Genomic DNA, 27,110 nt, shown 5'->3' on the forward strand with positions numbered 1-27,110 from the left:
AGGCTCCGACTTTACCACTTATATTCTAAATATATATTTTAATAGGACTCCAATGGACTCCTTTAACTTCCAATGGGTATCTACAAAGGCACATTCTGTCTCATCAAAAGTTAAGATTGTTGCGCCATGTTTCCATGCTTTCTACTGTAGCTCTGGTTGATCACATTGGATTCTGTATATAAGAATTGCACAATATGGTAATAGGCGGAATCTGGAGAGGTCCTCTGAACACACTGACCCAGATTTACTAACACTGTCTAAAAGCCAGACTGCAAACTCAGACTAGACAATCTTACTCTGTACCATATTTATCAAAGTGTTTGACGCTGTTTAATAAATCTGGTGTATTCTAAGACCGTTTGGTCTAAGTTTCCACCTTCCATTAGTTGGCTTAAAAGTTCTTGGTGCATTTTTTTCGCACAGAGACATATTTTAAGCCACTCCCCTTTAATATGAAACCACACCCATGCCCCACAAGACCACACCTCTTTTTGGTATGCCAAAAAAGTGTCTGAAACACTTGATAAATGTGATACACAGCATACAGTTATACAGTTTTTAGGTGCAAAATAAACCAATTATCCACTTTGCTTAACCCTTTCACTGCCAAGGGTCTCTGGGAAATTTTGCACCTCCTGTAGCCAGAGCAATTTTCACAGTTTTGAGATGGATAAATCAAAGCTAAATTGCAACATTAAAAAAGCATCCATCCCCCCATACCTATATATTTTCTTACAGTAGACACCTGCAGCATTGTCTCAATGCCACTTGGTACTGTATACGAACAGGCACCTTCATGTAATTTTGATTTAAAGTGAATATTTTATAAAAAAAAATTCAAATAAATGAATATTAGTTGTTAAAAGTGGAAACCAAACAATAAATTATATGCACCAAACCGCCTAAAAATAAGAGTTCAACATGTTCAGAGGTCATACATATCACTATGGCCTGAACCCGCATGCACGTGTCTTCAGAAAATCGTTAGAACTGGAAGGAACAAAAATCTGCTTTGAAGCTGGAAATGTTAAAAAAGTATCATCCTATAAAATGTAGGGATTACACATTGTGAAAAGCAAGTGAACCCCTAAACCCTATATAACCAGAAGATTACAAATGTATCAATGGGTCATCAATAGCCACATCCACCTTCATGCAACTTTGTGACAAACATAAAAAAATTTTGGAAAAAATGCACTAAAACATATTTGCACTTAAAACTCATGTTCAATCTCACATTCATATACAAAATACATTTAAAATAATAGCTTAAGGTGTAGAAAATGTGTATATATACTATATGCACCACAAACATCAACTACAACAAGAGCTCGGACTCCCAAAAACATGAATAGAGAAGACAAGCAGGATTTTGTTGTTATTCACTAATATGTTAAAAAGCTAAACTGCACCTACCAAACTGTGACTGTGATACCAAAATCTAACTTTTTTGAGATTGCACAGCATACCGTATATAAAAACACAACTTATTGTTTCATATATACAACCACCTTCATGCAATGTTGCGGCAAACAGAGATTACAAGCAAAAACTGCACAAAAATTCAAATTTGCCACAAAAGTGCGACTCAAGCAATCCCTTTCTACAAGCAAAATGTACTTTCTAAAAAACTGCAGTTTGTGAGGAGTTCATACATACCACCCATGTATATATTTACAAACGCCAAAATCGCAGAAATGCGCCATCCCATTTTGTGCATGCAAATTAAATAGGACTTTACATAAAAATATTATTTTCCATCCCCCTATAAAAATTTTAGCAAGCTATACGTTCATCTCTAGTGATAATCGTTATTACTAGAGATGAGCGAACAGTAAAATGTTCGAGGTTCGATATTCGTTTCGAGTAGCCCCTCAATATTCGACTACTCAAATCGAATATCGCACCCTATTATACTCTATGGGGGAAAATGCTCGTTTCAGGGGTAGGCAACGTTCGATCAAAGTATACTTACCAAGTCCACGAGTGAGGGTCGGGCTGGATCCTTTGAGAAGTCTTCTCCGTACAGCGTCCCCGCGGCATCTTCCGGCTCTTCATTCACTCTGCCAGGCATTGGGCCTGGGCAGAGCCGACTGCGCATGCCCGCACTACAAGAAGAAGAATTCTAAAGGTAGGAGAAGAACCAGCGTTGATTGGCCGGCTGTATAGCATTCGGCCAATCGATGCTGGTTCTGCATCGAACTTTTACATTCGAATAGCGAGTGGTACTCAATCGAGTACGAGTATTTCGAATACCGTAGTATTCGATCGAATGCCTACTCGATCAAATACTACTCGCTCATCTCTAGTTATTACTATTAGTTTAGTGTGTAACGGATATCACTAGAGGCGTATTTTACTGTAGAAAGCTCAGGTATGGACAGGACAGGGATTGGGTGAAATGTAAACTTTATTCATGATTTTGTGTATATGTTGTGTATACGTGTTTGGTGTGACTTTTTTTTTTGGTGCTGCGACCTGGACAATGGTAAATGTCTGGGTCACAGCGACAATAAACTTCCTGGTTATGTTCAGGGGGTGTAACATAATAATACCCCTCTAGTAAAGCTCAGGGGGAATTATATTATACCTGTATGTGACAATCAGAGCGCAAAAGTACAGTATGCACTCTGATTGACAGGAGGGGGGAAATAGGGACTGAATCCCTTCTCCCCCCTCCTGGGGTCACATACAGGTTGTGCACAGGGACAGAGAAAATGCCTCTCTGTCTCTGTGTCTCTGTGCATGGTGCAGGGCTGCTCCTCCTCCCACCTTCCTGTTACAGTTCACTGATGCTTCCCGAGACAGGAGGGGGGAAACACTTTAAAGTCCTGTATCTCAGGACTCGTTTTGGCTATGAAGATAATTTTAGATTCATTTTAAAGATGAGAATCTCATCTTTAAAATGATACCAGGATCTTCACATTATCCCTTACAGATTTTTAGAGAATTGCTGTTAAAAATGAGACATCATTTTGGTATAATTTTAAAGATGAGATTCTCATCTTTAAAATGAATCTAAAAGTATCTTAATTGTCCAAACGAGTCTAGAGATATGGGCATTAGAAGTAAGGATGTAGCAGCTATGTCCTCGGCTAGACAAGTGACACGCTAGGAGGACGTAGAACTATGTCCTTGGCAAGAAAAGGGTTAATAAATCACCTACAATTTATGGCGAGATTTATGAAGACTGGTGTTATTAATGTCAGTCTTCATAGCCCCATTGCCGGTGTAGTGTTGGCCTCATATATGACAAAGCTCATACCGCATCATAAATGAGGCACCCCCCCTGCCGGGCCATGTATCTGGTATATGCTCATAACTGGCATCCATTTCTCGTACCCTTTACACCAGCTTTTTGGCATAACTGATTATAAATCTGACGGGGCAAATGACCTTATCCCACCACACCCTCACCCTGCTCTAATATTTTTTTACTCTTAGTAACTACATACAATAAAAGCTCAAATATTAAGATGAACAACACATAAAATAATCATAACAAAGACAGAAAAACCTCTTCTAAAGTTACAATATTCCATTAAAGTTCTGTTAAAAAAAAAAAAAAAAAATTGCCTTAAAAAACTCAATCTGATTTTATGGAAAGATAATGCATTTCAGAGTCCATTAAATGTAAAAGTTCGTAACACAATCGGCTAATTTATTTCTTCGCTTTAGCTTATACTGCACTTTATTCCCTAAAGTGATGCGCACCATTGGGCAGCCACAGTATGGTGCTTTACTGAATGTTACATGTAAATGAAACTGAGTCATTCTCAGACTTTCTAATATACAATTCTTATTGCTTATTTTCTTGTAATATCTCTGTTTGCTGCCAGTGAATGAGAACTTACTCCAGAGTCTGAAACAGATATGGCACTCCTCATAGCTACCAGTGTGCTACAGATGTATTCAGTGTAGTCCATCCTCTGTGAGCTAAATACATCACAGCACAGATTTTTGCTGACTTGGCAGTTTGCTACAATGTATCAGCGCAGGATAATGTAACAGCTTGGAATCCAGGCCGTTCTTTTTCAAAGGATTATGGTACTTAGACTGTATGCAATGAATGGGAACCGACTTGCACAAGAAAAGCCAGACCACTATACAGCAATTTGTTTCTGAATCATAGACCCCTTCCAGATTTAATATTAATGGCCTGTATTAAAGGGGTTATTAGGGGAGTAATAAAATGGGGTCCGTGTGGTTTCCGAACGAAACACATGCAGAGAAACATGCGGAGAGAAAAGTGCTGCTTGCAGTACTTTTCTCTCCGCATGATTCGTGCAGACACCGAGTGGAAACCCCATAGATTATAATGAGGTCCATGTGGTTTCTTAGCTAAACGCTTTTTAATGTGTATAGGTTTCCGTTCGGGGGGCCCCCAAGTGGACTCCCCAAATGGAATACCGAACACAGATGTGAACCAAGCCTTAGATTATTCCTCTCATTGTTTACACACATTCTTTCCTTGGTCTCCAGACTGGTCTCTCTTTATCTAGCATTATAGGATGATTTACATGACTCACTGCTCTCTGAAGGGGAGGGGGGATTGAATTCTCTGGATCACACTTACTCTCAAAGCTGTTATCTCCAGCTCTCAGGTCTGGACAATCAGGTCAGCTAATTGAATTTTCCTGATAAGGGTTATGACAGGTGGTCTTGCTCAGTGTATGTTATCTCACAGAGATAGGTGTTGAAATTAATGCAATCCTGTCCTGCGTGTAATATGATATACATTTACTGTGCATATTATTTGATCTGCCATAATCCTATTAATATTATAAATGTGAAAGTTTGTGGGTTTGTGAGTTTTGGATGTTCGGATGTTTGTTCCTCAATCACGCAAAACCTGCTCCACCGATTTGGCTGAAATTTTCCACAAACATAGTTAATACACCCAATTGCGCAATAGGCTACTTTTTGTCACAATAGCGCACATACGTTTGTGCCAGGACCCCCACAAAACCCAAACTCACACCACAATCTCTGCAATCTCACACACTTTGGACCATAGCAAGCCCCAAAATTCCTATTACCCTCTGCAGCCTTGCCCCTAACCCCACACAGTCACATATACATATACTTTACCACTTTGCCCCTCACCTTAACGAAACTCCAGGAGGCTCTCTATAACGCTCCGGAGCAGCCATGTTTGCCGACCCCCACCGCTCTGACAATCCGCGACACCGCCCACCCATGTCAATACCCCTAGGAGATCTAATACATGCAAAAAAAAAGTTTAAAAAAAAAATTAAAAAGGATTAAAAATTCAGATCACCCCCCTTTCCCTAGAACACATATAAAAGTAGTTAAATACCGTGAAACACATACATGTTAGGTATCCCCGCGTCCGAAATCGCCCGCTCTACAAAGCTACACAAATATTTTTCCTGTTCGGTAAACACCGTAGCGGGAAAAATGGTCAAAAGTTCCAAACCGCCATTTTTTCACTGTTTTGATTCTGATAAAAATTTGAATAAAAAGTGATCAAAGCAATAACATTTCCCGAAAATGGTAGAACTACAAAGTACACCCGGCCCCGCAAAAAAAGACGCCCTATACATCCCCATACACACACGTATAAAAAAGTTACGGCTGTCGGACTATGGCGACTTTTCAAAAAAAAAAAAAAAATTTTTAACACAGTTTTGGATTTTTTTTAAGGGGTCAAAATGTAAATGAAACCATATAAATTTGGTATCCCCAGAATCGTAACGAAACACAGAATACAGGGGACAGGTCATTTTGGTTGTGCAGTGAACGCCATAAAACCAAAGCCCGTAAGAAAATCGCAGAAATGCATTTTTTCTTCAAATCCACCCCATTCTGAATTTTTACCCTGCTTCCCAGTACATTATATAGAATAAATAATGGCGGCATCATCAAGAAAAATTTGTCCCGCAAAAATTAAGACCTCATATGCCTCTGGGAGTGGAGAAATAAAAAAGTTATGGGGTTTAGAAGGAGGGGAATCAAAAACGAAAATCAAAAAATGCCATCGGCGGGAAAGGGTTAACTTCAAATACTTCTGTCCCAAAGACACTATGAAAAGTTTATACCAACACCGTATATATATATATATATATATATATATATATATATATAGCAGCTCAAATACAAATTAACTTCAACACAAAAGTCTCACGTATTCTCTGAATTACAGAAACAACAAGATACAAAGTTACAGTGCCAACAAGTAGTATTCAACCCCCTGCAGATTTAGCAGGTTTGATAAGATGCAAATGAGTTAGAGCCTTCAAACTTCAAACAAGAGCAGGATTTATTAACAGATGCATAAATCTTACAAACCAAAAAGTTATGTTGCTCAGTTAAATTTTAATAAATTTTAAACATAAAAGTGTGGGTCAATTATTATTCAACCCCTAGGTTTAATATTTTGTGGAATAACCCTTGTTTGCAATTACAGCTAATAATCGTCTTTTATAAGACCTGATCAGGCCGGCACAGGTCTCTGGAGTTATCTTGGCCCACTCCTCCATGCAGATCTTCTCCAAGTTATCTAGGTTCTTTGGGTGTCTCATGTGGACTTTAATCTTGAGCTCCTTCCACAAGTTTTCAATTGGGTTAAGGTCAGGAGACTGACTAGGCCACTGCAACACCTTAATTTTTTCCCTCTTGAACCAGGCCTTGGTTTTCTTGGCTGTGTGCTTTGGGTCGTTGTCTTGTTGGAAGATGAAATGACGACCCATCTTAAGATCCTTGATGGAGGAGCGGAGGTTCTTGGCCAAAATCCCCAGGTAGGCCGTGCTATCCATCTTCCCATGGATGCGGACCAGATAGCCAGGCCCCTTGGCTGAGAAGCAGCCCCACAGCATGATGCTGCCACCACCATGCTTGACTGTAGGGATGGTATTCTTGGGGTCGTATGCAGTGCGGATGGCAAACGTCATGTGTGTGGTTGGCACCAAAGATCTCGATCTTGGTCTCATCAGACCAGAGAACCTTGAACCAGTCTGTCTCAGAGTCCTCCAAGTGATCATGAGCAAACTGTAGACGAGCCTTGACATGACGCTTTGAAAGTAAAGGTACCTTACGGGCTCGTCTGGAACGGAGACCGTTGCGGTGGAATACGTTACTTATGGTATTGACTGAAACCAATGTCCCCACTGCCATGAGATCTTCCTGGAGCTCCTTCCTTGTTGTCCTTGGGTTAGCCTTGACTCTTCGGACAAGCCTGGCCTCGGCACGGGAGGAAACTTTCAAAGGCTGTCCAGGCTGTGGAAGGCTAACAGTAGTTCTATAAGCCTTCCACTTCCGGATGATGCTCCCAACAGTGGAGACAGGTAGGCCCAACTCCTTGGAAAGGGTTTTGTACCCCTTGCCAGCCTTGTGACCCTCCACGATCTTGTCTCTGATGGCCTTGGAATGCTCCTTTGTCTTTCCCATGTTGACCATGTATGAGTGCTGTTCACAAGTTTGGGGAGGGTCTTAAATAGTCAGAAAAGGCTGGAAAAAGAGATAATTAATCCAAACATGTAAAGCTCATTGTTCTTTGTGCCTGAACTTCTTCTTAATACTTTAGGGGAACCAAACAGAATTCTGGTGGTTTGAGGGGTTGAATAATAAATGACACTCTGAATAAACTTTTCACAAATTAAAAAAAAATTAAACAAAGAAATAACCTTCTTTTTTGCTGCAGTGCATTTCACACTTCCAGGCTGATCTACAGTCCAACTGTCACAATTCCAAGTTAATTCCGAATGTGTAAACCTGCTAAATCTGCAGGGGGTCGAATACTACTTGTAGGCACTGTACATTTCATATCCCATCCCTTATACACAGTACGAAAACCTTACCCACGCCTGTATATACCCACTTCTACAATCACCGCAGACGAAGTCGCGGGTACCAGCTAGTAAATTATATTTCATGAAAAAGGCAATGTCTATACCTATTGAGGTATTGCATAGTGTCCTGTCCATCAAAAAGTCAAAGCCTACCCACTAGCTTGTAGTAGAATGCAGGAAGTGAGAAGATGAGACAGCAGGCAAACTGCTGAGAGGAATGTACTGGTTAAGCTTTATTACTCCCCAGTTTCATTGTAAGTCTTAGATAACCCTTTTAGAGAATGTATCTATTTGACAACAATCCCGTATGGGTGAATGGGGCTTAAATAAGCAGATTTTACTAAAACTTCATTAACTATAAACTTACAGGCAGCTAGAATTCAGAGTACAAATTCGTTTTTTTTATATGGATTATTATTATACAAATCTTGTAAATAGAACATATCCCAAAATGCAAATTCCCAAACTAAGCATTGTACAGACATAGAATATACAAAAAATTGTGTTCAACACTGAAGCCTGCAGAATTGAGACTGAAGCTCTGTGCTAAAATACAAGCTGTAAATAGAATCCATATAATACAAACATTGTAACACTATTTCTTAAAATAGTTATCCAATTTATAAAAAGTTGATAAAAGTTGATGTAGATTTTTTATTTCTGTTCAAGACTAGGGGGTCGCCATCACGTCTGAACTTCTCCTCCACCCTGTGAACATATATAGAATAGTCAGGGTAACCATAGGAAGCAATAGTCTTGGGCTGACTCTTTGAGGTCTATGGAAGAGTTTTCTAGACATGCTCTGTGCAGGGAGGGCAGTAGATAAGCTGTGATATCTATTGTCAGTAGTGGATGCAATGATGGGTTAGTGGTGTTATCTTCTATTGTGATTCTGTCTGTGATGTAAATAAGATGACTGCGGTAAAAAAAAATGGTTTCAAATCTAGATTTTAAAATTATGTTGAACATAAACATTTGATGTAAGAAATAGGTGTTTTTTTTGTTGACACATTCCCTTTAACCAACTCAGTCTAAGTGCAATTTCCTAAGAGCAGGTGCTAAGTGGAGTTACCCTTACATTTCCATAGAACAGTTGTTAGATATAGTCAGCATAGTTTACTCTGTCGCTTGACATAGGTAAATGAGTTCACTCCAGTCCTGGAGTCCTTCATGTAGCTTCCATAAACATGAAATATGTTTCAGGTCTACATATGGCTGCAATAGAGTTGCGTCTATTTAGAGTCCCCATTAATCTGATGGCTTCCATTGTGTAAACTTGTGAATCAGTTCTGTGGTTGGAAACAAGTATAAACTGGTGGTGAGATTTCTGGAAGGCATCTTCTGTGACAAGAAGAATTCCTAACACATCCTACCCCTGCTGGGCATATAATGACTACTGAGGGCAATGGAAATGGGTAATGTAGGAGCCTGGAGCTCAGAGCTATGAAGACGTCTAATGCAGGTCTATGGTAGGGACATGTGGCTTAGAAGACAAAACCTAAAAACATACAAATACTTATATGCCTATACATTAACTTAAAATGAGAACTTCCATTACACATGGAATCTAAACCCAGAGTAAGTGAAAGCATACTAACCCATGTATATGAAGGGAAATGAAATACAAGTAATTCGATTTTTTTTTTCTGCTAGAAAACCCTGAAAATATGGACAAGCCATTACAGGTTTTCCATTAAAAATATGCAAGTCTCTTAATTTCAGCTGTGGAGTAGCTATAGATGATCCAGATATGGCATCTGCATCCACGCCTTGAAGCCAGGAGAGGCACAAAAGTTCCCTCTGTCCCATATAAGTAAACTAGTAATATAAATGCCACTTGATAGGTAGGGACCTTATTAAAATGTAAGCATTGGAGCCCATGGTGGGAAGAGGTAGATCCAAGTAGGATTATTTCAAAAGAAAAAGACAATCATAATGTGTGAGCCATTGCTGGGCTCAGGTGGACCATATATACTCCAGCCCAAAATAGTGAGATTGAATAGCGAGGTTAATGAAAGTCCAGCAGAGTATATGTACTGTCAAGATGTAGAAAGAGTTACAAGTGTAAGATGATAAGATAAGTCAAGGAATAGAGATGTATCCCTCCACTAGTATAATAGTTAAAGCTATAGGTTTTACAGATACAGATAAAGCTGTATAAGAGTGCATTCACATCATGCTTTTTTGCAACCATTTAGCAGCCCTGTTAACTGGACCCGCAATACAGTGTTAAGTGAATGATCTTTTGCTGTCTTGCAAATAGAATATGGCCTGAATCAACTACAACTAGTAATTGGACTGCCACCAAATATGAATGACAACTACTAAGTGTACTGTGCCACCATGTGTGAACTACAATTACTAAGTGTACAGTGCCACAAAATATGAACTACAACTACTAAGTGTACTGTGCCACAAAATATGAACTACAACTACTAAGTGTACTGTGCCACAAAATATGAACGACAACTACTAAGTGTACTGTGCCTCCAAATATGAACTACAACTACTAAGTGTATTGTGCCACAAAATATGAACTACAATTACTAAGTGTACTGTGCCTCCAAATATGAACAACTACTAAGTGTACTGTGCCACAAAATATGAATACAACTACTAAGTGTATTGTGCCACAAAATATGAACTACAACTACTAAGTGTACTATTCCACCAAATATGAATGACAACTACTAAGTGTACTGTGCCACCACATGTGAACTACAACTACTAAGTGTATTGTGCCACCAAGTGTGAACTACAATTACTAAGTGTACTGTGCCACCAAATATGAACTACAACTACTAAGTGTGCTGTGCCACCAAGTGTGAACTACAACTAATAAGTGTACTGTGCAACAAAAAGTGAAATACAACTACTAAGTGTACTGTGCTACAAAAAATGTACTATATTTACTAAGTGTACTGTGCCACAAAATATGAACTACAACTACTACGCGTACTGAGCCCCCAAGTGTGAACTACAACTACTAAGTGTACGGTGCCACCAAATGTGAACTACAACTTCTAAGTGTACTTTGCCACAAAAAATGAACTGTAGCTACTAAGTGTACTGTGCCACCAAATATGAACTACAACTACTAAGTGTACTGTGCCACCAAGTGTGAACTACAACTAATAAGTGTACTGTGCAACAAAAAGTGAAATACAACTACTAAGTGTACTGTGCCACAAAATATGAACTACAACTACTAAGTGTACTATTCCACCAAACATGAATGACAACTACTAAGTGTACTGTGCCACCACATGTGAACTACAACTACTAAGTGTACTGTGCCACCAAATGTGAACTACAACTTCTAAATGTACTTTGCCACAAAAAATGAACTATAGCTACTAAGTGTACTGTGCTACCAAGTGTGAACTACAAGCAGGGCTGGCGTTAGGGGGGGCCAACTGGGCAATTTCCCAGGGCCCCCACAGCTTAAGGGGTCCCCTGCGCTGCCTGATATTTCCCCATTATGTTTATGGAGTGAACGACCATCCATTCTCACTGACAGACAGTCAGGTCACTCCTGTGCAGCGGCCGCTGGACTGTGCAGTCACTTGTAGCTGCGCAGTGGCCGTGGTAGCAGGGACTCTGAGGAAGGCTCTGTATGAGCTGCTGTATGAGGTAGTAGCCCCGCCTCCTCCACTCCTCCGCCCCGCCTCCAGTTCAGCAAGGCCTGAGAGTGCGGTCTGAAGACTGAGACTGCTGCTACAGCTCAGCTCCTGCTCTGCATCCTGCAAGGGCTACCCCTGGAGCAGGAGAGGAGAGAAGAACTCTGTACAAAGTGAAAGTATTAGTAACTCCATGTGCCTCACATTAAAGGGGCTCTATCAGCAAAATCATGCTGCTAGAGCCCCACATATGCGTGACTAGTCTTTAAAAAGGCTATTCAGGCACCGTAAAAGTTATATCAAACTACTCCCCCCCCACCACCGTTTTAAAATAATAACCTAAAAAAGAATGTGCTCTACTTACGGATTGTGCACCCTGGGCGGGCATTCATGGTGTGTCTTCATCTTCGTCCACGCCTCTTCTTCCTCCGATGTCCTCGGGTCCCGTCCTCCTCCGGCGCTCGCGAACGGACGTTGATAAAAAAAAAAAGCCTGGGTGCCTGCGCAGTAGCAGTAGTAGAAGCCGCATGTTACTGCGCAAGCGCCCAGGCTATTTTTTTATATCAGTGTCCGTTTGCGAGCGCCGGAGGAGGACGAGACCGGAGGACATCGGAGGAAGAAGAGGAGTGGACGAAGATGAAGACACACCCTGAATGCCCGCCCAGTGTGAACCTTAACCTTAGCCTTTTTAAAGGCTATTCACGCATATGTGGGGCTCGATCAGCATGATTTTGCTGATAGAGCCCCTTTAATAGCAATTAACCCCATCATGTCCCTCATATTAACCCCTGTGTGTCCCATATAAGGGTTACTAATATGTGAGACATATGAGGGTACTAATGAAGGTCCTCACTAATGAAGATGCTTAATTATTACCTCCATATATCTCACAGTAACCCTTATGTAATGCACAGGGGTTAATGTGAGGGACATAATGAGGTTAACTGCTATTGCTATGAGGCACATGGAGTTGCCAGACTGTAATGCACATGACCGTACTTTTTATCCAAAACTGAGGATAAGTAGGGACCTGTACATTTCAATGGACCCAGAAACACAGACGTTCTTTTTGTGCAATTTTTTTGCCAAACTGAAGAGCTGCAAATTATGGAGCAGATCCTATATCTATCCTATAGCTGTCTGCAGATCCTATTTCTATCCTATAGCTGTCTGCAGATCTTATATCTATCCTATAGCTGTCTGCAGATCCTATTTCTATCCTATAGCTGTCTGCAGATCCTATTTCTATCCTATAGCTGTCTGCAGATCTTATATCTATCCTATAGCTGTCTGACTCTGTCAATTCATTTTTAAAGGGATCCTATCAATCAGATGGTATTTTTTGTGCCTAACACGTCCGAATAGCCTTAAGAATGGCTATTCGTCTCCTACCTTTAGATGTCTTCTCTGCAACGCCGTTCCGTAGAAATACCGGTTTTCGATGGTATGCAAATGAGTTCTCTTGCAGCACTGGGGGCGGGCCCCAGTGTTCAAACAGTACTGGGGGCATCCCCATTGCTGCCAGAGAACTCTCCAGCGCTGCCTCCATCTTGTTCAGGAATGCCGTTTTCCTGTGTCTTCTTCTGGCGGAGGTGGTGAAACTTGTAGGCATCGGGCATAGTCTACTGCGCATGCCCACAGGACACAAGAAAATGGCCGCGGCGCTTGTCTTTTTGAACACTTGACAAAGGGGCTCCCCCGAAACCTACGTCATGTTTAGACCTAAAAAAAGAATTGTATTTATACACTCTATCTCTGAGAGCACAGTCCTTGGCGATTTCCATTGGATTTCTCCTCAGTCCGAATACTGATCCTATACACCCCTGGGTGTCCGAACCTGCTTGCTCCCTGGTACCAGAGAGGAACCCTCTGCAAATCGGTTCCAGCGTGTTTAAAGTAGTTGTGAATTCCTCACAACTTGACAAGGTGATAGTTCTAAATTTATCACTTTGAATTCCACTTCACTTAGAATTACTACACTATGCAGCTCTTTCTGTTTTTCTTTTTGAACTCATTAATTCCTGGCTGTGGTTTTGCTGTTACCGCACAGTCAGGAATTAAAAGTGGCTGAAATTAATCCGCGTTTCACTTACAAAAAAGTGAGAGTACCGGTGGACCGGGACTGGATGCAGCATTCAGGTACATCGTGTGTCACAATCCTACTCACTCTGCCCCCAGTCACATACATTTACCTCTAGTTGTAGGTTACAGACAGGGGCGTAACTACCGTGGTAGCAGCAGTAGCAGCTGCCACAGGGCCCGGGCCATTAGGGGGCCCGGTGACAGCCGCTACCGCTGCGTTTTTTTTCAATAGGCAGTTACGGGCCCTATTCACTTGCCGATCCTGGCTGGGCTGGGATCGGCAAGTGACACCGCGGGCCCCACAGAGGCTATCATTATACTCGGGGGTCTTTGCAGACCCCCGAGTATAATGACCGGCGGATCGGGAGAGGTAATAAACATAAAAAACTGTTACTTACCTCTCCGCGATCCTGCCAGGCCTCCGTCCTACTGCTGTCTGACGTCTCTGACGTCACATGAACCCGGCATGCTTCCCGGGTCATGTGACGTCCGACGTCATTAACGAAGGACGCGAGAGGAGGACAGTACAGCACAGGAGCCGGGGAACAGGTAAGAAGCAACAGTGGGGGTTTTTTTTAATGTTTTTATTCCCGATTTAGCCTCCGATTATTATACTCTGGGGTCTGAAAAGACCCCAGAGTATAATAATTGTTTATGGGTGTCCACAGAGGGACACTATTGGGGTTAACACTGTGTGTGCAGGGGACACTATAGGGGTTAACACTGTGTGTGCAGGGGACACTATAGGGGTTAACACTGTGTGTGCAGGGGACACTATAGGGGTTAACACTGTGTGTGCAGGGGACACTATAGGGGTTAACACTGTGTGTGCAGGGGACACTATAGGGGTTAACACTGTGTGTGCAGGGGACACTATTGGGGTTAACACTGTATGTGCAGGGGACACTATTGGGGTTAACACTGTGTGTGCAGGGGACACTATTGGGGTTAATACTGTGTGTGCAGGGGACACTATTGGGGTTAATACTGTGTGCAGGGGCAAGTAAGTAAGGGACATAATAGAGTGCGGAGGAGGGGGTCAGTCGAGGTCTTCGGCGTCAGTTTGGATGGGGGGGGGCCCCATGTCAAAAGTTCGCCACGGGGCTCCGCCATTCCTAGTTACGCCACTGGTTACAGATGTACTGACATTGCTTCTAATGGAAAAGTACACATGTATCCAGGCAAATAGCAGTAAACGTATGTGTCCGGGAGCACAGTATGACAGCACCCCTATGTTACAGTTTGTGGTATGACTTTAGTGTAGGTGCTAAGAGTATTAAAATTAGGTTGCCTATTCCTAATGTAACAAAAACGTCTTAAGACCCCTTTCACATCTGCATTCAGGAAATCCGCTTGGGAACACCACTAACAGACACCTAATCTGGATTAAAAAGCAGTTACCAGGGAAACCCGTGGACCTCATAGACTATAATGGGGTCCATGTGTTCTCCACTTGGTTTCCTGCAAGCTCCAGTTTTCTCTCCGCATTATTCATGTGGAAACTGCGCGGAAACCTCATGGACCCGTTATAGCTATGGGGTCCATGGGGTTTCCTTCGGTAACTACTTTTTAATGCGTATAAGTTTCTGTTCATGGGGTGCCCAAGCAGACTCCTTGAATGGAAACCCGAACGCAGAAACGGGCCTAAGGCTGAGTCCCTACGTGCGTTTTTTTTTTTTTTTAATGCATCTATGTGAATCCAGCCATTAGGATGCAGAATTTAAAGTTCTATTAAATAATATTTGTTTTATATTACATTGAATTTCTTTAATATAATTAAAATATAGTTTAAAATATAGTTTAAAGTGATTATATGTGTATTCAGTTACCAAATTGTGACATTGGTACGGTATCTTAGAATTTAGGGCCCCACTCGAAAACTCGCTCAGGCCCCATTTTGCCTAAAACGGCTCTGACTACAAATGCTAAGTGTATTGTGCCACCAAGTGTGAGCTACAACTACTAAGTGTACTGTGCCACCAAGTGTAAACTACAAGTATTATTTGTACTTTTCTACAATGTGAGAACTACAAATATTAAAGGGGTTATCTGGTTTCTAAGACTGCTGGCCTATCCATATGATCCATAACATCTACGGGAGTCCACCAACCAGCCAGGACCTCCGCAGATCTAATGTTGATGACCTATCCTAAGGCCAGATTATGGGGATAATGTCACTCCTTAGGGACTTCTGGGAAAGTCGGGCATGATGTTCAGGGTGCTTCCCATAGAGGGCAGAATAACAGAGGCACTGTCTCCCTGTTTACATCTTGGGAGACAGATTTGCATATTCTTCCCATCTATCTTACGGTCATCAATCTTAGGAACCAGATAACCATGAAGTGTTTAGTGGATTGCTGATCTACTGCAGCTACTTTGCGATCATCTTAAAGAGATGTTGTAAAGAGTTGAAGGATTACTCTGTTTTCCTATCTAAATCCTAATTGGATATGAAAAAAGTTTTCAAAAGCAAAATAGATTAATATTGACTTATGTGTTCTCAATTACTTATCATGTCCTAATCGATCACATATTTAGTGGGATCGATCAGAGGACGACTCTGTAGAAAACTCCCATCATGCATTAGTCATTATTCTCATTATTTTTCTTCACACCTTGTGACCATGCCTAAAATATAACATAAACTCCAGAGAAAAAGGAAATGAATAATTTCAGACTTTCTAGACAAGAACGTTTCATTAATAGACTGGACATGCTTGCTGCAGCGGAACCAAGACAGCGCCACAAAAATGCAAAGCAAATTAGTATATTCTCTACACATGAGCGCACAGATGCAGCGCGCGGCCTATGGAGGGAAATATTAATCATTTCTTCATGTCAACCTTGTGCTTAAGCAAGTTATTTAATTTTGTATTAATGATAAAATGATTAGTATTACAATTATTGTGTCTCGGAAGGAGAAGAATCACATCATAGGACGTCACTATAACCCAACAGATATAGCTGAAGAGCTCCTCTTCTGAGATCAAGCTGCAGGAGTGTTTTCTGTTTGAGAGATAGAGAGCCAAACTAGTAGGTTAAGTAGTTAGTCGGTGCCTGTGTCAGGAGGGAGGGGTCTTATATAGTTCTCAGCTGCTAATTGGACCAACCCAGGAAACTTCTAAAACTGCAGAAGTTTCGTAGGTTGACACAGTATCCTTAAAGGTATAGAGAACAGATTGTAAATCCTGACATATCCTTTATGATAGTTTTTTACCATAGATCTAGTTGCTGTACAGTGGCATGCAGAGTTCCACTATGTAGCAATATGATGCTGTCAGGTGCCATATACAGAAATATCCTCCCCTAGTATTAAATTATACTAATAAATATTGTCCATCATCTAATGGAACATACCACAAGTTTTTTTTTATTTCTATGGAATCCAGCAGAATTAGCCATTTAGATTTTTTGTTCATTTTTTGTGTTTTGCTTTTTTTGCCAGGGCAGCAACATCCAGACCCAAGGGGTCCTAAAGAATGAAACATCAATGATGCTCTCAGTTCTGAAGAGGAGTTCCAGAATGACCCCATAGCAGGATATGAGTGATGTAGTATGATGGGTTCTCACCAGGCTGTAATATGTATCAACCTCTTTGTAGCTCCTGTTTTTTGACTTTGGGGGTTGCTTCGAAGGTAAAATTGCACCTACTATTACTGAATAGCTCAACTATGCCAAACTTCTGAATGCTTAAATCGAGAGTCTGTGTTGTCAGCTAAAGCTGGGAAAATATAAATATAAGGTGCACTCATATGTACATAAGACCTCTTTCGGACAGACGTAATGAGACCATATTTTACAGTCTGCAAATTCTATCACAGTAACATAGTAGATAAGGTTGGATAGTAGATAAAGACACAATCCATCCAAACATCTAGTCCAACATATAAACCTACCAAATTAATTTAGAGGAAGGCAAAATACCCCATGAGGTGGACGCCAATTGCCCCATTAGAGTACAAAAATCCTAATTCTAAATATGGCAATTGGACCATGTCCCTGGATCAACAATACCAAAAATTCTAGTTCCCATAACTTGTGATATTTTTACTTCCAAGTCCTTCTTGAACTTGTACAAGTTCTCACAACATTCCGTGTCCCAACCACCAGTCGAATGTTCTGAACTAGCAGTCTATGTGACTAGTGATCTATGTTGTTGTATATTGGGGTCACTATCACTAAATAGGCAGTCAGGATGGACCATAAAATATGCAGGAGGCCAAAGGTCAAAAGTGATGTTTTGTCGCTCCAGTTTTCACAAACACCATAAAAGCAACTCATGTGAATCTAGCCTGAACAAAATAATTTAATAAAAAGCAGCATGCCCGGACTCGAAGCTGAAATGTATGTTCAGTGCTCACCATTCACATGATATCCCCAGGACTTGTAACATGTATTATAGAAATATGACCATGCATTGTGTTCTTGACTGCGCAGATCCATGAACATAGCCATAGACTTTAGTAGGCCAGGAGCCAGACAGCCATGTTGGAGCAGCTCAGATAACCAGCTCTGCTCTATACCTTTATTCTGGAATCATAAATCTTTAATCCATTATTGATCTCTTCAGTCATGAATATTGTATCCATCCCATTGTTCTGAACAGTGGTTTACTGTTCACATAGAGAATAATTACATCCATAGGAAGGAGACAACAAAATGTCTACAAGAAGCTGAGCGCATGGAGGTATCTCACATGCCGGGAGTAACGCAAACCGCAAAAAGCACATACATTATTTACTCCATCCATTTATACAAGGAGTGTGTCATCTTAATAAAACATAAAGAAAATTATTATTATTATTACATAATTGACATTGGAGATCTATGCAGGTGCTTAGGCGTTTTCCTTCTATGAAATATACTCCGGACTTTTGCTGAAAAAATGCAACGTGGGGCCTAAGTCTATGGGTTTTGTTGTGAGTTTTAAGGGTGCAGTGAACTATCCGGTTCAAGTTGAACATGGCTACATCTTTACATAGCCAAAAGTGGAAAAGACCAAATCAATTTATTCTGGTGGCTAAAGGTTAAGGGATAAGTGTTTGATCAGAGATCCCCAGGAATCACAAGAACAGGGGTCACAGAGCCCCCTGTGTGAGCAGTAGTGCATAAGCATGACCACCCCTCCAATCCCCTCCATGAGACTTACAGAGATAGTCACGTACAACATTATATGAGTCTTATACGTGAATGAGGCCAAAATCATATCTGCTCACTATCGCTCCATTCACACAGGGTACTTCGGGACTCCCACACTTCAGTGATCAGACACTGAACCATTAGCCTTTGGTGTTGTGAGATGTAACCTACCTTATATAGTACCCTATGTCACATATACGTGACATATATGTGACCCTACCTTATATGTGACCCTTAGAATAGTCCCATAATTTGCATGACAGATGGAATTCAGGTTCCAGAGCCCGGTAGAGTCTGCTACGTGTGCATCCCTAGAGCTGCACCCCCGAGTGTTGTCAGTGGAAAAAAAAACTTTTAGGCTGAGGCCCCACAATGAAAAAAATTGCTTTTTTATGTTGCAAATTTTGCTGCATTTTTTATGAACCAAAGTCAAGAGTGAATTTAGCAGACTGGAAAAGTATAAGTGTTTCCCTTATATGTCCCATTTCCTTTGAAGCCACTGTTGGCTTTGGCTCAAAAAATATAATATAATCTACAACGAAAAAAAAGTGGCTTTTCCACAATGTGTGACCTCAGCCTAAAGAGGACCTTTTACTTTTTTCCACTTGTACCAACTACAACTCTTTGCATCCTTCAGTAGGTGCTGCTCCACTCATTCCAGTAAATCTGGATTTTTTTTTTTTCTCTAGCTCCCGCCGTTCCTGAGCAATCAGTAAGTTTCAGCACCAAATATGCTAATAAGGTTTGTGTTGTCACTAATTAGGACTAATACTAATTGAGTGCTGAAATTAACTGCACTGCTTGGGAATGGCTAGAGAAAAATTTCTAGTGGAGTAGTGTCTATTGAAAGACGGCGGGTCTGGTGGAAACCCAGCGGACCCCATTATAGTCTAAGGGATCTGCAGTTTTCCTTGTGTAACTACTTTTAAAGTGGACAGAGTCTGTCTTTCAGAGTAAGGGAGCGTTCACACTACCGTCATTGTCTGACAGGTAGTGTCCGCTGCTAATGTCCATTCAAAATCTCGCACGGACATTAGCAGTGGACACTTGCTGTGTCTGTGACATTTTGCATTCATTTAAATGGCAATCGGGTGCGTTGTTTTACTGTCCGTGCCTGTCCTTAAGTGTCCGTTCCTAAAGATGTCTGACTTTTCAAGCAGACAGCAAAACCCGACATGTAGGTTTTTTCTGTCCGCTTGAAAAGTTGGACATCTTTATGTCCGTGCAAGATTTTAAACGGACACTAGCAGCGGACACTACCTGTCGGACACAGACGGTAGTGTGAACGCCCCCTAAGGAACATGTCTGAGAAGGGAACAGGTCTTATAAAGATAATTCCTTTTTTAAGGGAACTCGTCACATTAAATACGAAGTCTGTTTTCCACTAGTCATTTGCACCAGATTTCACAATTCTCTACCTGTAGATCATAAACAGCACAAAATTTGGATAATAATCCCGGGAAATAATTTAAGAGCAATGTATGAATATAAAATGCACTTCAGCTCTAAAAGTGGAACAGATTAGAAAAAAAAGGGCGAAAACTGTATGCTCAATCGAAGGGTTAATAGGAATGATGTAGGTATCAGCAGAAAATGTTCCTAAATTACTTGGTGGATTAATTATAGAATAAATCTTTAGGATTATTCAGAGATCACTTATCGTCATTTTCTGCTTGGCTGTATGTTAATTATTATAGCGATATGGGGAAGATTTATTATTACGTTTCCGTCAGATATCTTGCGTAAAAAAAACTTGAGTTGGCGACATCAGTTGCAACAATAATTTCATGAAGGTGAAAGTGACAAGGGAGTTGAGCTACGCTAAATATAATATATACTAGTTTGCGGGCATAAAGATCATTGAAATCTATGTCAGCTACTAGAGATGAGCGAACACTGTTCGGATCAGCCGATCCGAACAGCATGCTCGCATAGAAATGAATGGACGTAGCTGGCACGCGGGGGGTTAAGCGTCCGGCCGCCATCAAAGCGGAAGTACCAGGTGCATCCATTCATTTCTATGGAGCGTGCTGTTCGGATCGGCTGATCCGAACAGTACTCGCTCATCTCTATCAATAACTCTACCAATAACTTTTTCTGTTGGCTACCAGGGTTATATGAAGACTGGCATGGAATACGCCAGTGTTCATAACTATCCCACAATATATATATTATAGATGTATAATAGAGACGAACAAATGAGGTTCAACCCAAACTGCCCAAAAATTTTAGGTTGAACCCTAACCTAGCAGATGAACACAAACTATCTAACATGGTGGCCCCATGTTGTAGCTGGTCTTGATTTGTGTGTTCCCCCCATTTTTCCTATTTCACCAACTCTCTGAATATTTAATAGTCACTGCTCCAATGATTCTGATACAGTTGGAATTTTTTTGTCTAGCCTCCACCATTCCTGAGCAATTAGGGTAGTTAGTTTCAGCACCCAGGCTCCTTACTGTCAAGATGGGAGGTTCTGGTTGGTACAGACAACCTGGGACTGCCCACCTGACATCAGAAAGATGATTCAGCAATTTGGGTGCCCAAATTAATTACATTGATTGCTTGGTAACAGTAGGGGATAGAGAAAATAGTCTTACATTGCCAGAATCAGTGGAGCGGCACCTATTGAACAAAACAAAGAACTGCAATAAGATGTACCATTATGCAGTTGTGTTGCACTGTGGCTACGGTTTCTGGAAGTGTGGCAAGGGTTATAGATTTCCAATTCTTAGCTATAGTGGATCTGGCTTCTATAAGAACATATGATATGACTGTAAGGTATATCTAGTAATTTATCCAACTTTACTGACAGTAGACTGGCCCCTATGGAATTGTATATCCCATGTTTGTGAGAAAATGTAATACTTGTTCCCAGAATGGTTGGATTACAGTACAAATCCACCATGTATGTAAAGTATTAAATATTCATGCTTCTTCTTTTCTATTCCGACTATACAATGCTATAGTTAAAGTTACTTTTATTGCTATTTTTACTAATGCTTATTTTTGTTAATATTTTGGGGGGTTTTGTACATGTAGATTTGAGAGTTACAATATTTTTTCATTCTGGTTATTCAAATAATCTTTGTATTTTTTTGTGACAGATTTAGTCTTATTTATTTAGTTTTATTTATATTCTAGTTTAATTATTATTGCTATTTTTTGCAAGGTTTTTTTTTTTTTTTTTTTTACATACCTGGGAAAATATAAACAAAAAAAAAAGGGGAAATGTGGTTTTTTTATTCACGTTTCAGGGTTTTTGTTTTCAATAGTACAAAATGCTACTAAAAACATTTTATGTAACTGACATCTTGTGTTTTGTGTCGCTGGGCGTGGGGCTAAAACCTATGATGTGGGTGTCGCATTGGTGTGTGTTCTTTTTTTACTATTTTACTTTAACTTTTATTTTTTTATTTGTATTATCATTTTATTTTATTTTTTTACATTGTTTCCCCCTTCTAAGGTTATAATAGACCTCGGAGGTATTTTAACAGTAGTATTTTTTGGCTGATTTCCCCTATAACTGGAACTGATGCATTAAACCCCAGTTACAGGAGGAATGCAGATTCCTAACCTAAACTGCACAGCTCCTACAGTACTTGGCCCGTGGCGGATCACATAACTACCAGGTCAGAGGGGAGTCTCATCATGGTGGCTCCCATAACTGTGTACACAGCGCTCAGTGAGTACTTTTACATGACCTCTGTCCCTTTGGTCCTATAGGGGTTAAAATCAGTATACAGCTAATATACAAATGCACAGCATGAAATGTTATAGTGCTAGCTGACTGCTGCAACCAGGGTAAGGAAATATTGAGTTCCCACTGAATCACTAACACGGTATTTATAGCGATTATTGGCTGCCTGCTCCATTCTCCATCCTTCCATGTGACAGACCTGTGTATTGTGTATAGCAGCCATTTATTTTGTTGCTTACTTTATATAGTGCCATCATATTCTGTAGCATTGTACAGAGATTATAATCACTCACATCAGATCCTATCCTCAAAGAATCTCACAATCTAACTTCTCTATCCTCAGCGGTTACGTGGGGCCACACTGATGTCATTACGCCGCTGCGCCCCATGTAACCACTGGGGCCTAATCACAGGTCTCAGTCACATGACAGAAGATGCTGAAGGGGGGGGGGGGGGCACACGGTGGCTCAGTGGTTAGCACTGCAGCCTTGCAGTGCCGGAGTCCTTGGTTGGAATCCTGCCAAGGGCAAAAAAACATCTGCAAGGAGTTTGTATGTTCTCCCCATGTTTTCGTGGATTTCCATCCCATACTCCAAAGACATACTGATAGGGAAAAATGTACATTGTGAGCCCTATGTGGGCTCACAATCTACATTAAAAAAAAAATAAATAAAAAAAAAAGAAGATGCTGAAGGGGATGCTGAGCCCAGGAGAGGTGAGTATAACTATTTATTATTTCAAGTCACCTCCCCTGGGCTAGCATCTATTGAAAAGGGGACCGGCGACCTTTTACAATTTGTATAGCGGTCAGAGAACTAGGCTTTCTCCGACCGCTGTCATAGTGGTACCGGGCCCTGGTCATCTAAAGCTGGCCCAGGGCCCTGAACCTCGCTGGACCCTGTCGCGGTCGCACTCCCTGTGACCACAATCATTACGCCCCTGTCTCTATCACTAGAGATATTTACATAGGAAAACCTTCGCTCTTCCTCTTCCTCCATCTCATCCTCTTCTTTACATACTCCCAGCTGGCACTTACTCCTCAGACAAGCTCTCTCTGGCCCCACTTTTCTGTCCATCCTCCAGGGGAACAACTATTCAGGCATTGTTGAATCCTTGCCCAAACTTTCCTTCCCCCAATAGCTTACATTAGGGTAACTCCAACCGCCATATAAATATTAGATTCTTGGTGACTGTAAATTCTGCCCTTGGTGTGCTGTATGGTCAGGCTGTTAATCTGAGTACCAAGATGAATATAATTCTTAGTTTAATGCAGGCAAGGAGAAACCACATAAACAGTACTGCGGCCGGATATAGGCACCACTTTGCTACCGGAGGGATATCACCCTATGTATAAGAGGTGTGCTTACTCCAAGGGGAGGTGCGGCGGTAGCTAAATCAGAAGGAGACCAATAGACAACAGAGGCCATAACATGAGACTGGACATACAATGATCAAACATGACATTAAAATCAAAAGTGAATAACAATGATGAACTTGTTAGGAGAGAGTAGAAAAATGGCCAATCGTAAGGAACTGAGTCAAGTTGTGATGGCAAGATGACTGGGTCTAGCATCTCCAAAATGACAGGTGTTGTGGGGTATTCAGTGCTTGGTATTTATCAAAAGTGGCCCATGAAAGTGCAATCAATAAATTCCAATAAAGTCCACAGGATAGGTCATCAATATATTATCTGTGGACCCCGCACAGATCAGCTATTTTGCCAGCCTCTGGGTATCAGATGCTACTACAGTGGACAGAGAGTGGAGGCATTCGATTCCTATACATGTAATAGGAACAGAGCTGTAACCCCGTGCACAGTATAGTGATGGTGAATGAGGTTGCAGGAACAGCTGATCTGTGCAGGGTCTCGGTACTGATCAGATAATGATGAGCTACCCAGTGGATAGGTCAATACTACGTAGCTCAGTCCTATCACCCAGATTCTCCTGTACTGTATTAGAAGCGGCTTCTTCTCATTAGAGCTGGATACATTAGATGGACATTTGGAGACAGGATGAAAAGGTCAGTAGGGGGCACCGGAACAAGGCAATGACATCAATATCTAGACAATGGAACATTTTTAACATGATTCCAATTATAAAATGTTACAGCTCATGTGATCTTACGGAGAAGTGTAATAGATAATCATGAGATCATCATTTTAAAGAGGTTGTCTGGGACTGTGATATTGAGTTCCCTCTTTTCTCAGACCAGTGACATCACATTCATGGTCAAGCTGCAACTCAGTCCCATTAACATGAATGAGGCAATACCAAGCACATCCACTATCCAATGTGGGGCGCTGTGCTTGGTAAGTAGTGAAGAGTCCATAGAAATCAATATCATCAATAGTTGTAGTCCCAGACAACCACTTTAAAGAATCAGTCGCTCTTAACTATAATATTCAGAATACATATATAGTGATCATGGAGTAGGGATTCGTCCATGGATTGTCATTAATCTTATGTCTTATCACAGACTGATAATATTACACAATATGTTCTATACCACTGCTTAGCAAATTGAACATTTTGCTTTATTAGCCCATATTTCCCAAATCCTTGCCCTCCCAGGAGAAGTCAATAGAGTCTGAAAAGCCTCTCAGTATTTACACCTGTATTCACATTCATATCCTCTCCTACAATTTTGCAGAAAATATGGCTGACAGCAATTGACCTAGACACATATATACAAGATATAAACACAGTTCATGTTTAGTGTCCCTCCAATATCACACACAACCAAAGACTAGATGATGTCCGCCATCTTTGATACGGATTATGTTCATATAATCAATGTCACAAAAGAGAGGAAAAGATTTAAAGGGGTTACTTAAGTTCCTAAAATTGTACTTAGCTCACGACAACCTGCAGATGTCAGGCATGACCACGATTGTCAGGTTATGTAAGCAAATACAATATTTGTAATAAGTCTAAACTTTTAACACTTAAAATGCCATTGACTTCTAAAAAGTAGACGTCCCCTTTAAAAAGGTTGCATGATTTCAACACATATTAGCACACGTATAAATAATTCACAAACCTCTGTCCCTACCTGCAGGACCCAAGATTATAATCCAGATTAAAACCATTATAGTATCGCTCTACAATATCACCATACATGATTAAATAGGAAACATCACAAATACAATGTAAAAAATATTCCGATACACTAGAAGATGAGAATCCAAATACACCGGATACCGGAGAGAAATATGTCATAGAAAGAATTGTATAATAATATACCAATATAATACAGAAGACACATAGGAAATATATAGTATAAGAAATATAATAAAATAATAATGAAACAGAATTACCTTTACCTGTATGAAGCGACCCCGTGGCCAGCCTCACCAGATACTGCACAAACTTCAGGATTTCCCTTTTACAGCGTTTCCTACAGGTGCTCATCTTATGGAGCAGAATAATGTGACGTCTCAATATGTAGAGGAAGATGGAAAGTGGTAAAGTTCCCCCCAAAATATATTCAGTTTATGGCTACGCCTTAAGGAGTGCGCAGTCCTTCTGCTTTAACTACAATCTAGCACATCAGCATGGAGATCTCAGGAGTGAAAATCATCAATGTTCTGCTGCTGAGGATGAGGATGATGAGAACTTCTCCCAGGGTAAGCAGTGGCGTGCTCCACAATGACACTCTGCAGACAGCCTGCCTGGCCGGTGATGCTCATGTGGAGTTAACTGGATATGCTACAGGAGAGATTTACTTACACACAGCTCCCAGTAGAAAATACAAGCTCACATCAGCGGCGGCAGCAGCCTCCAGGCGGAGCTTCTAACCTGTACCTCTCATACAAATCCAGGCAGTTCACAGCTAATCTCCATGCATGGCTTATTGATGTACAGCAGCCACAGACGTACCCTCCAATAATGGAGTCAAAGGGGTCTCCGATTTTACATGACTAAAGCTTAATCCCCATGTAATGAAAAGTTCTACAACTTTCTAATATACTTTCTGCTTCAATTTTTCATCAAGATATATGCTAGTTGTCAGTAAATGGAAAGGCTCTTGTTCACATTCAGAGGATGAAACTCCATACGGATCTAATCCTTCCTATAGACGACATCTTGCTATGTTTAGTATCTTTATCGTCTGTGAGTCTGGATTTTGGAACATTGATTAGAGATGGGCAATTCGGTCCGTGCCGAACACAAATTTTCCAAATTGTTGTTTGTTGTTTTTTTTTGGACAATTGGAGATTTGTCTCAGATTAATTAAAATGGACGCTGCATTATTCTCTAGGGTATCTTCAGATACCAGAGTATAATAGGTGGAGACCCAGGGAGGTGTAAAAAATTTTTAAAAATTCATACTCATCAACTCCTTTGGGTCTCCTTGTGGTGTCCAGCGCTCTCTTGATGATGTCCAGTGCTCTTCTGTGATGTCATTGCTTAGTATTGAGACCTGTTATTGGGCCTCAACAGTGACCTGGGCACACCGAGCGTTAATGCGTCATGTCACTCGATGTGACCACTGGTTGCCCAATAACAGGCCTCAACCATGATGCCTGTACTGATGATGTCACAGAAGAGTTCCGGGCTAATTATTATAAAGCAATTCAATTGTTGCGGTGGGTGTTTTATGTGACACCCAGCACGGACTCTTTTATGATGAACTTAGCAAAGGAACTATTTGACGATCAGACTAGGGCGTTTCTTTGGTTCCCTCCGAGCTCCTGTAAGGTTCGCTCTACGCTACACTTCTTGATTCGAGGCCTGATTGAGATTTGGCTCGAATTTA

General features: G+C 40.9%; 1 protein-coding gene across 1 annotated transcript in view; it reads right to left on the reverse strand.

Moving 5' to 3' along the window:
• The window catches only part of KCNIP4 (potassium voltage-gated channel interacting protein 4), a 477,594-nt gene extending 451,548 nt beyond the window's left edge, over positions 1–26,046 (reverse strand). The window contains exon 1 of the mRNA XM_075260080.1: positions 25,675–26,046. Within this exon, the coding sequence (XP_075116181.1) occupies positions 25,675–25,762 (88 nt within the window). The 5' untranslated portion in view covers positions 25,763–26,046. The remainder of the gene's footprint in view (positions 1–25,674) is intronic.
• Positions 26,047–27,110: the final 1,064 nt, after the last annotated feature.

This window comes from Leptodactylus fuscus, chromosome 1 (genome assembly GCF_031893055.1).
Source record: "Leptodactylus fuscus isolate aLepFus1 chromosome 1, aLepFus1.hap2, whole genome shotgun sequence".
NCBI classification, from domain to species: Eukaryota; Metazoa; Chordata; class Amphibia; order Anura; family Leptodactylidae; genus Leptodactylus; species Leptodactylus fuscus.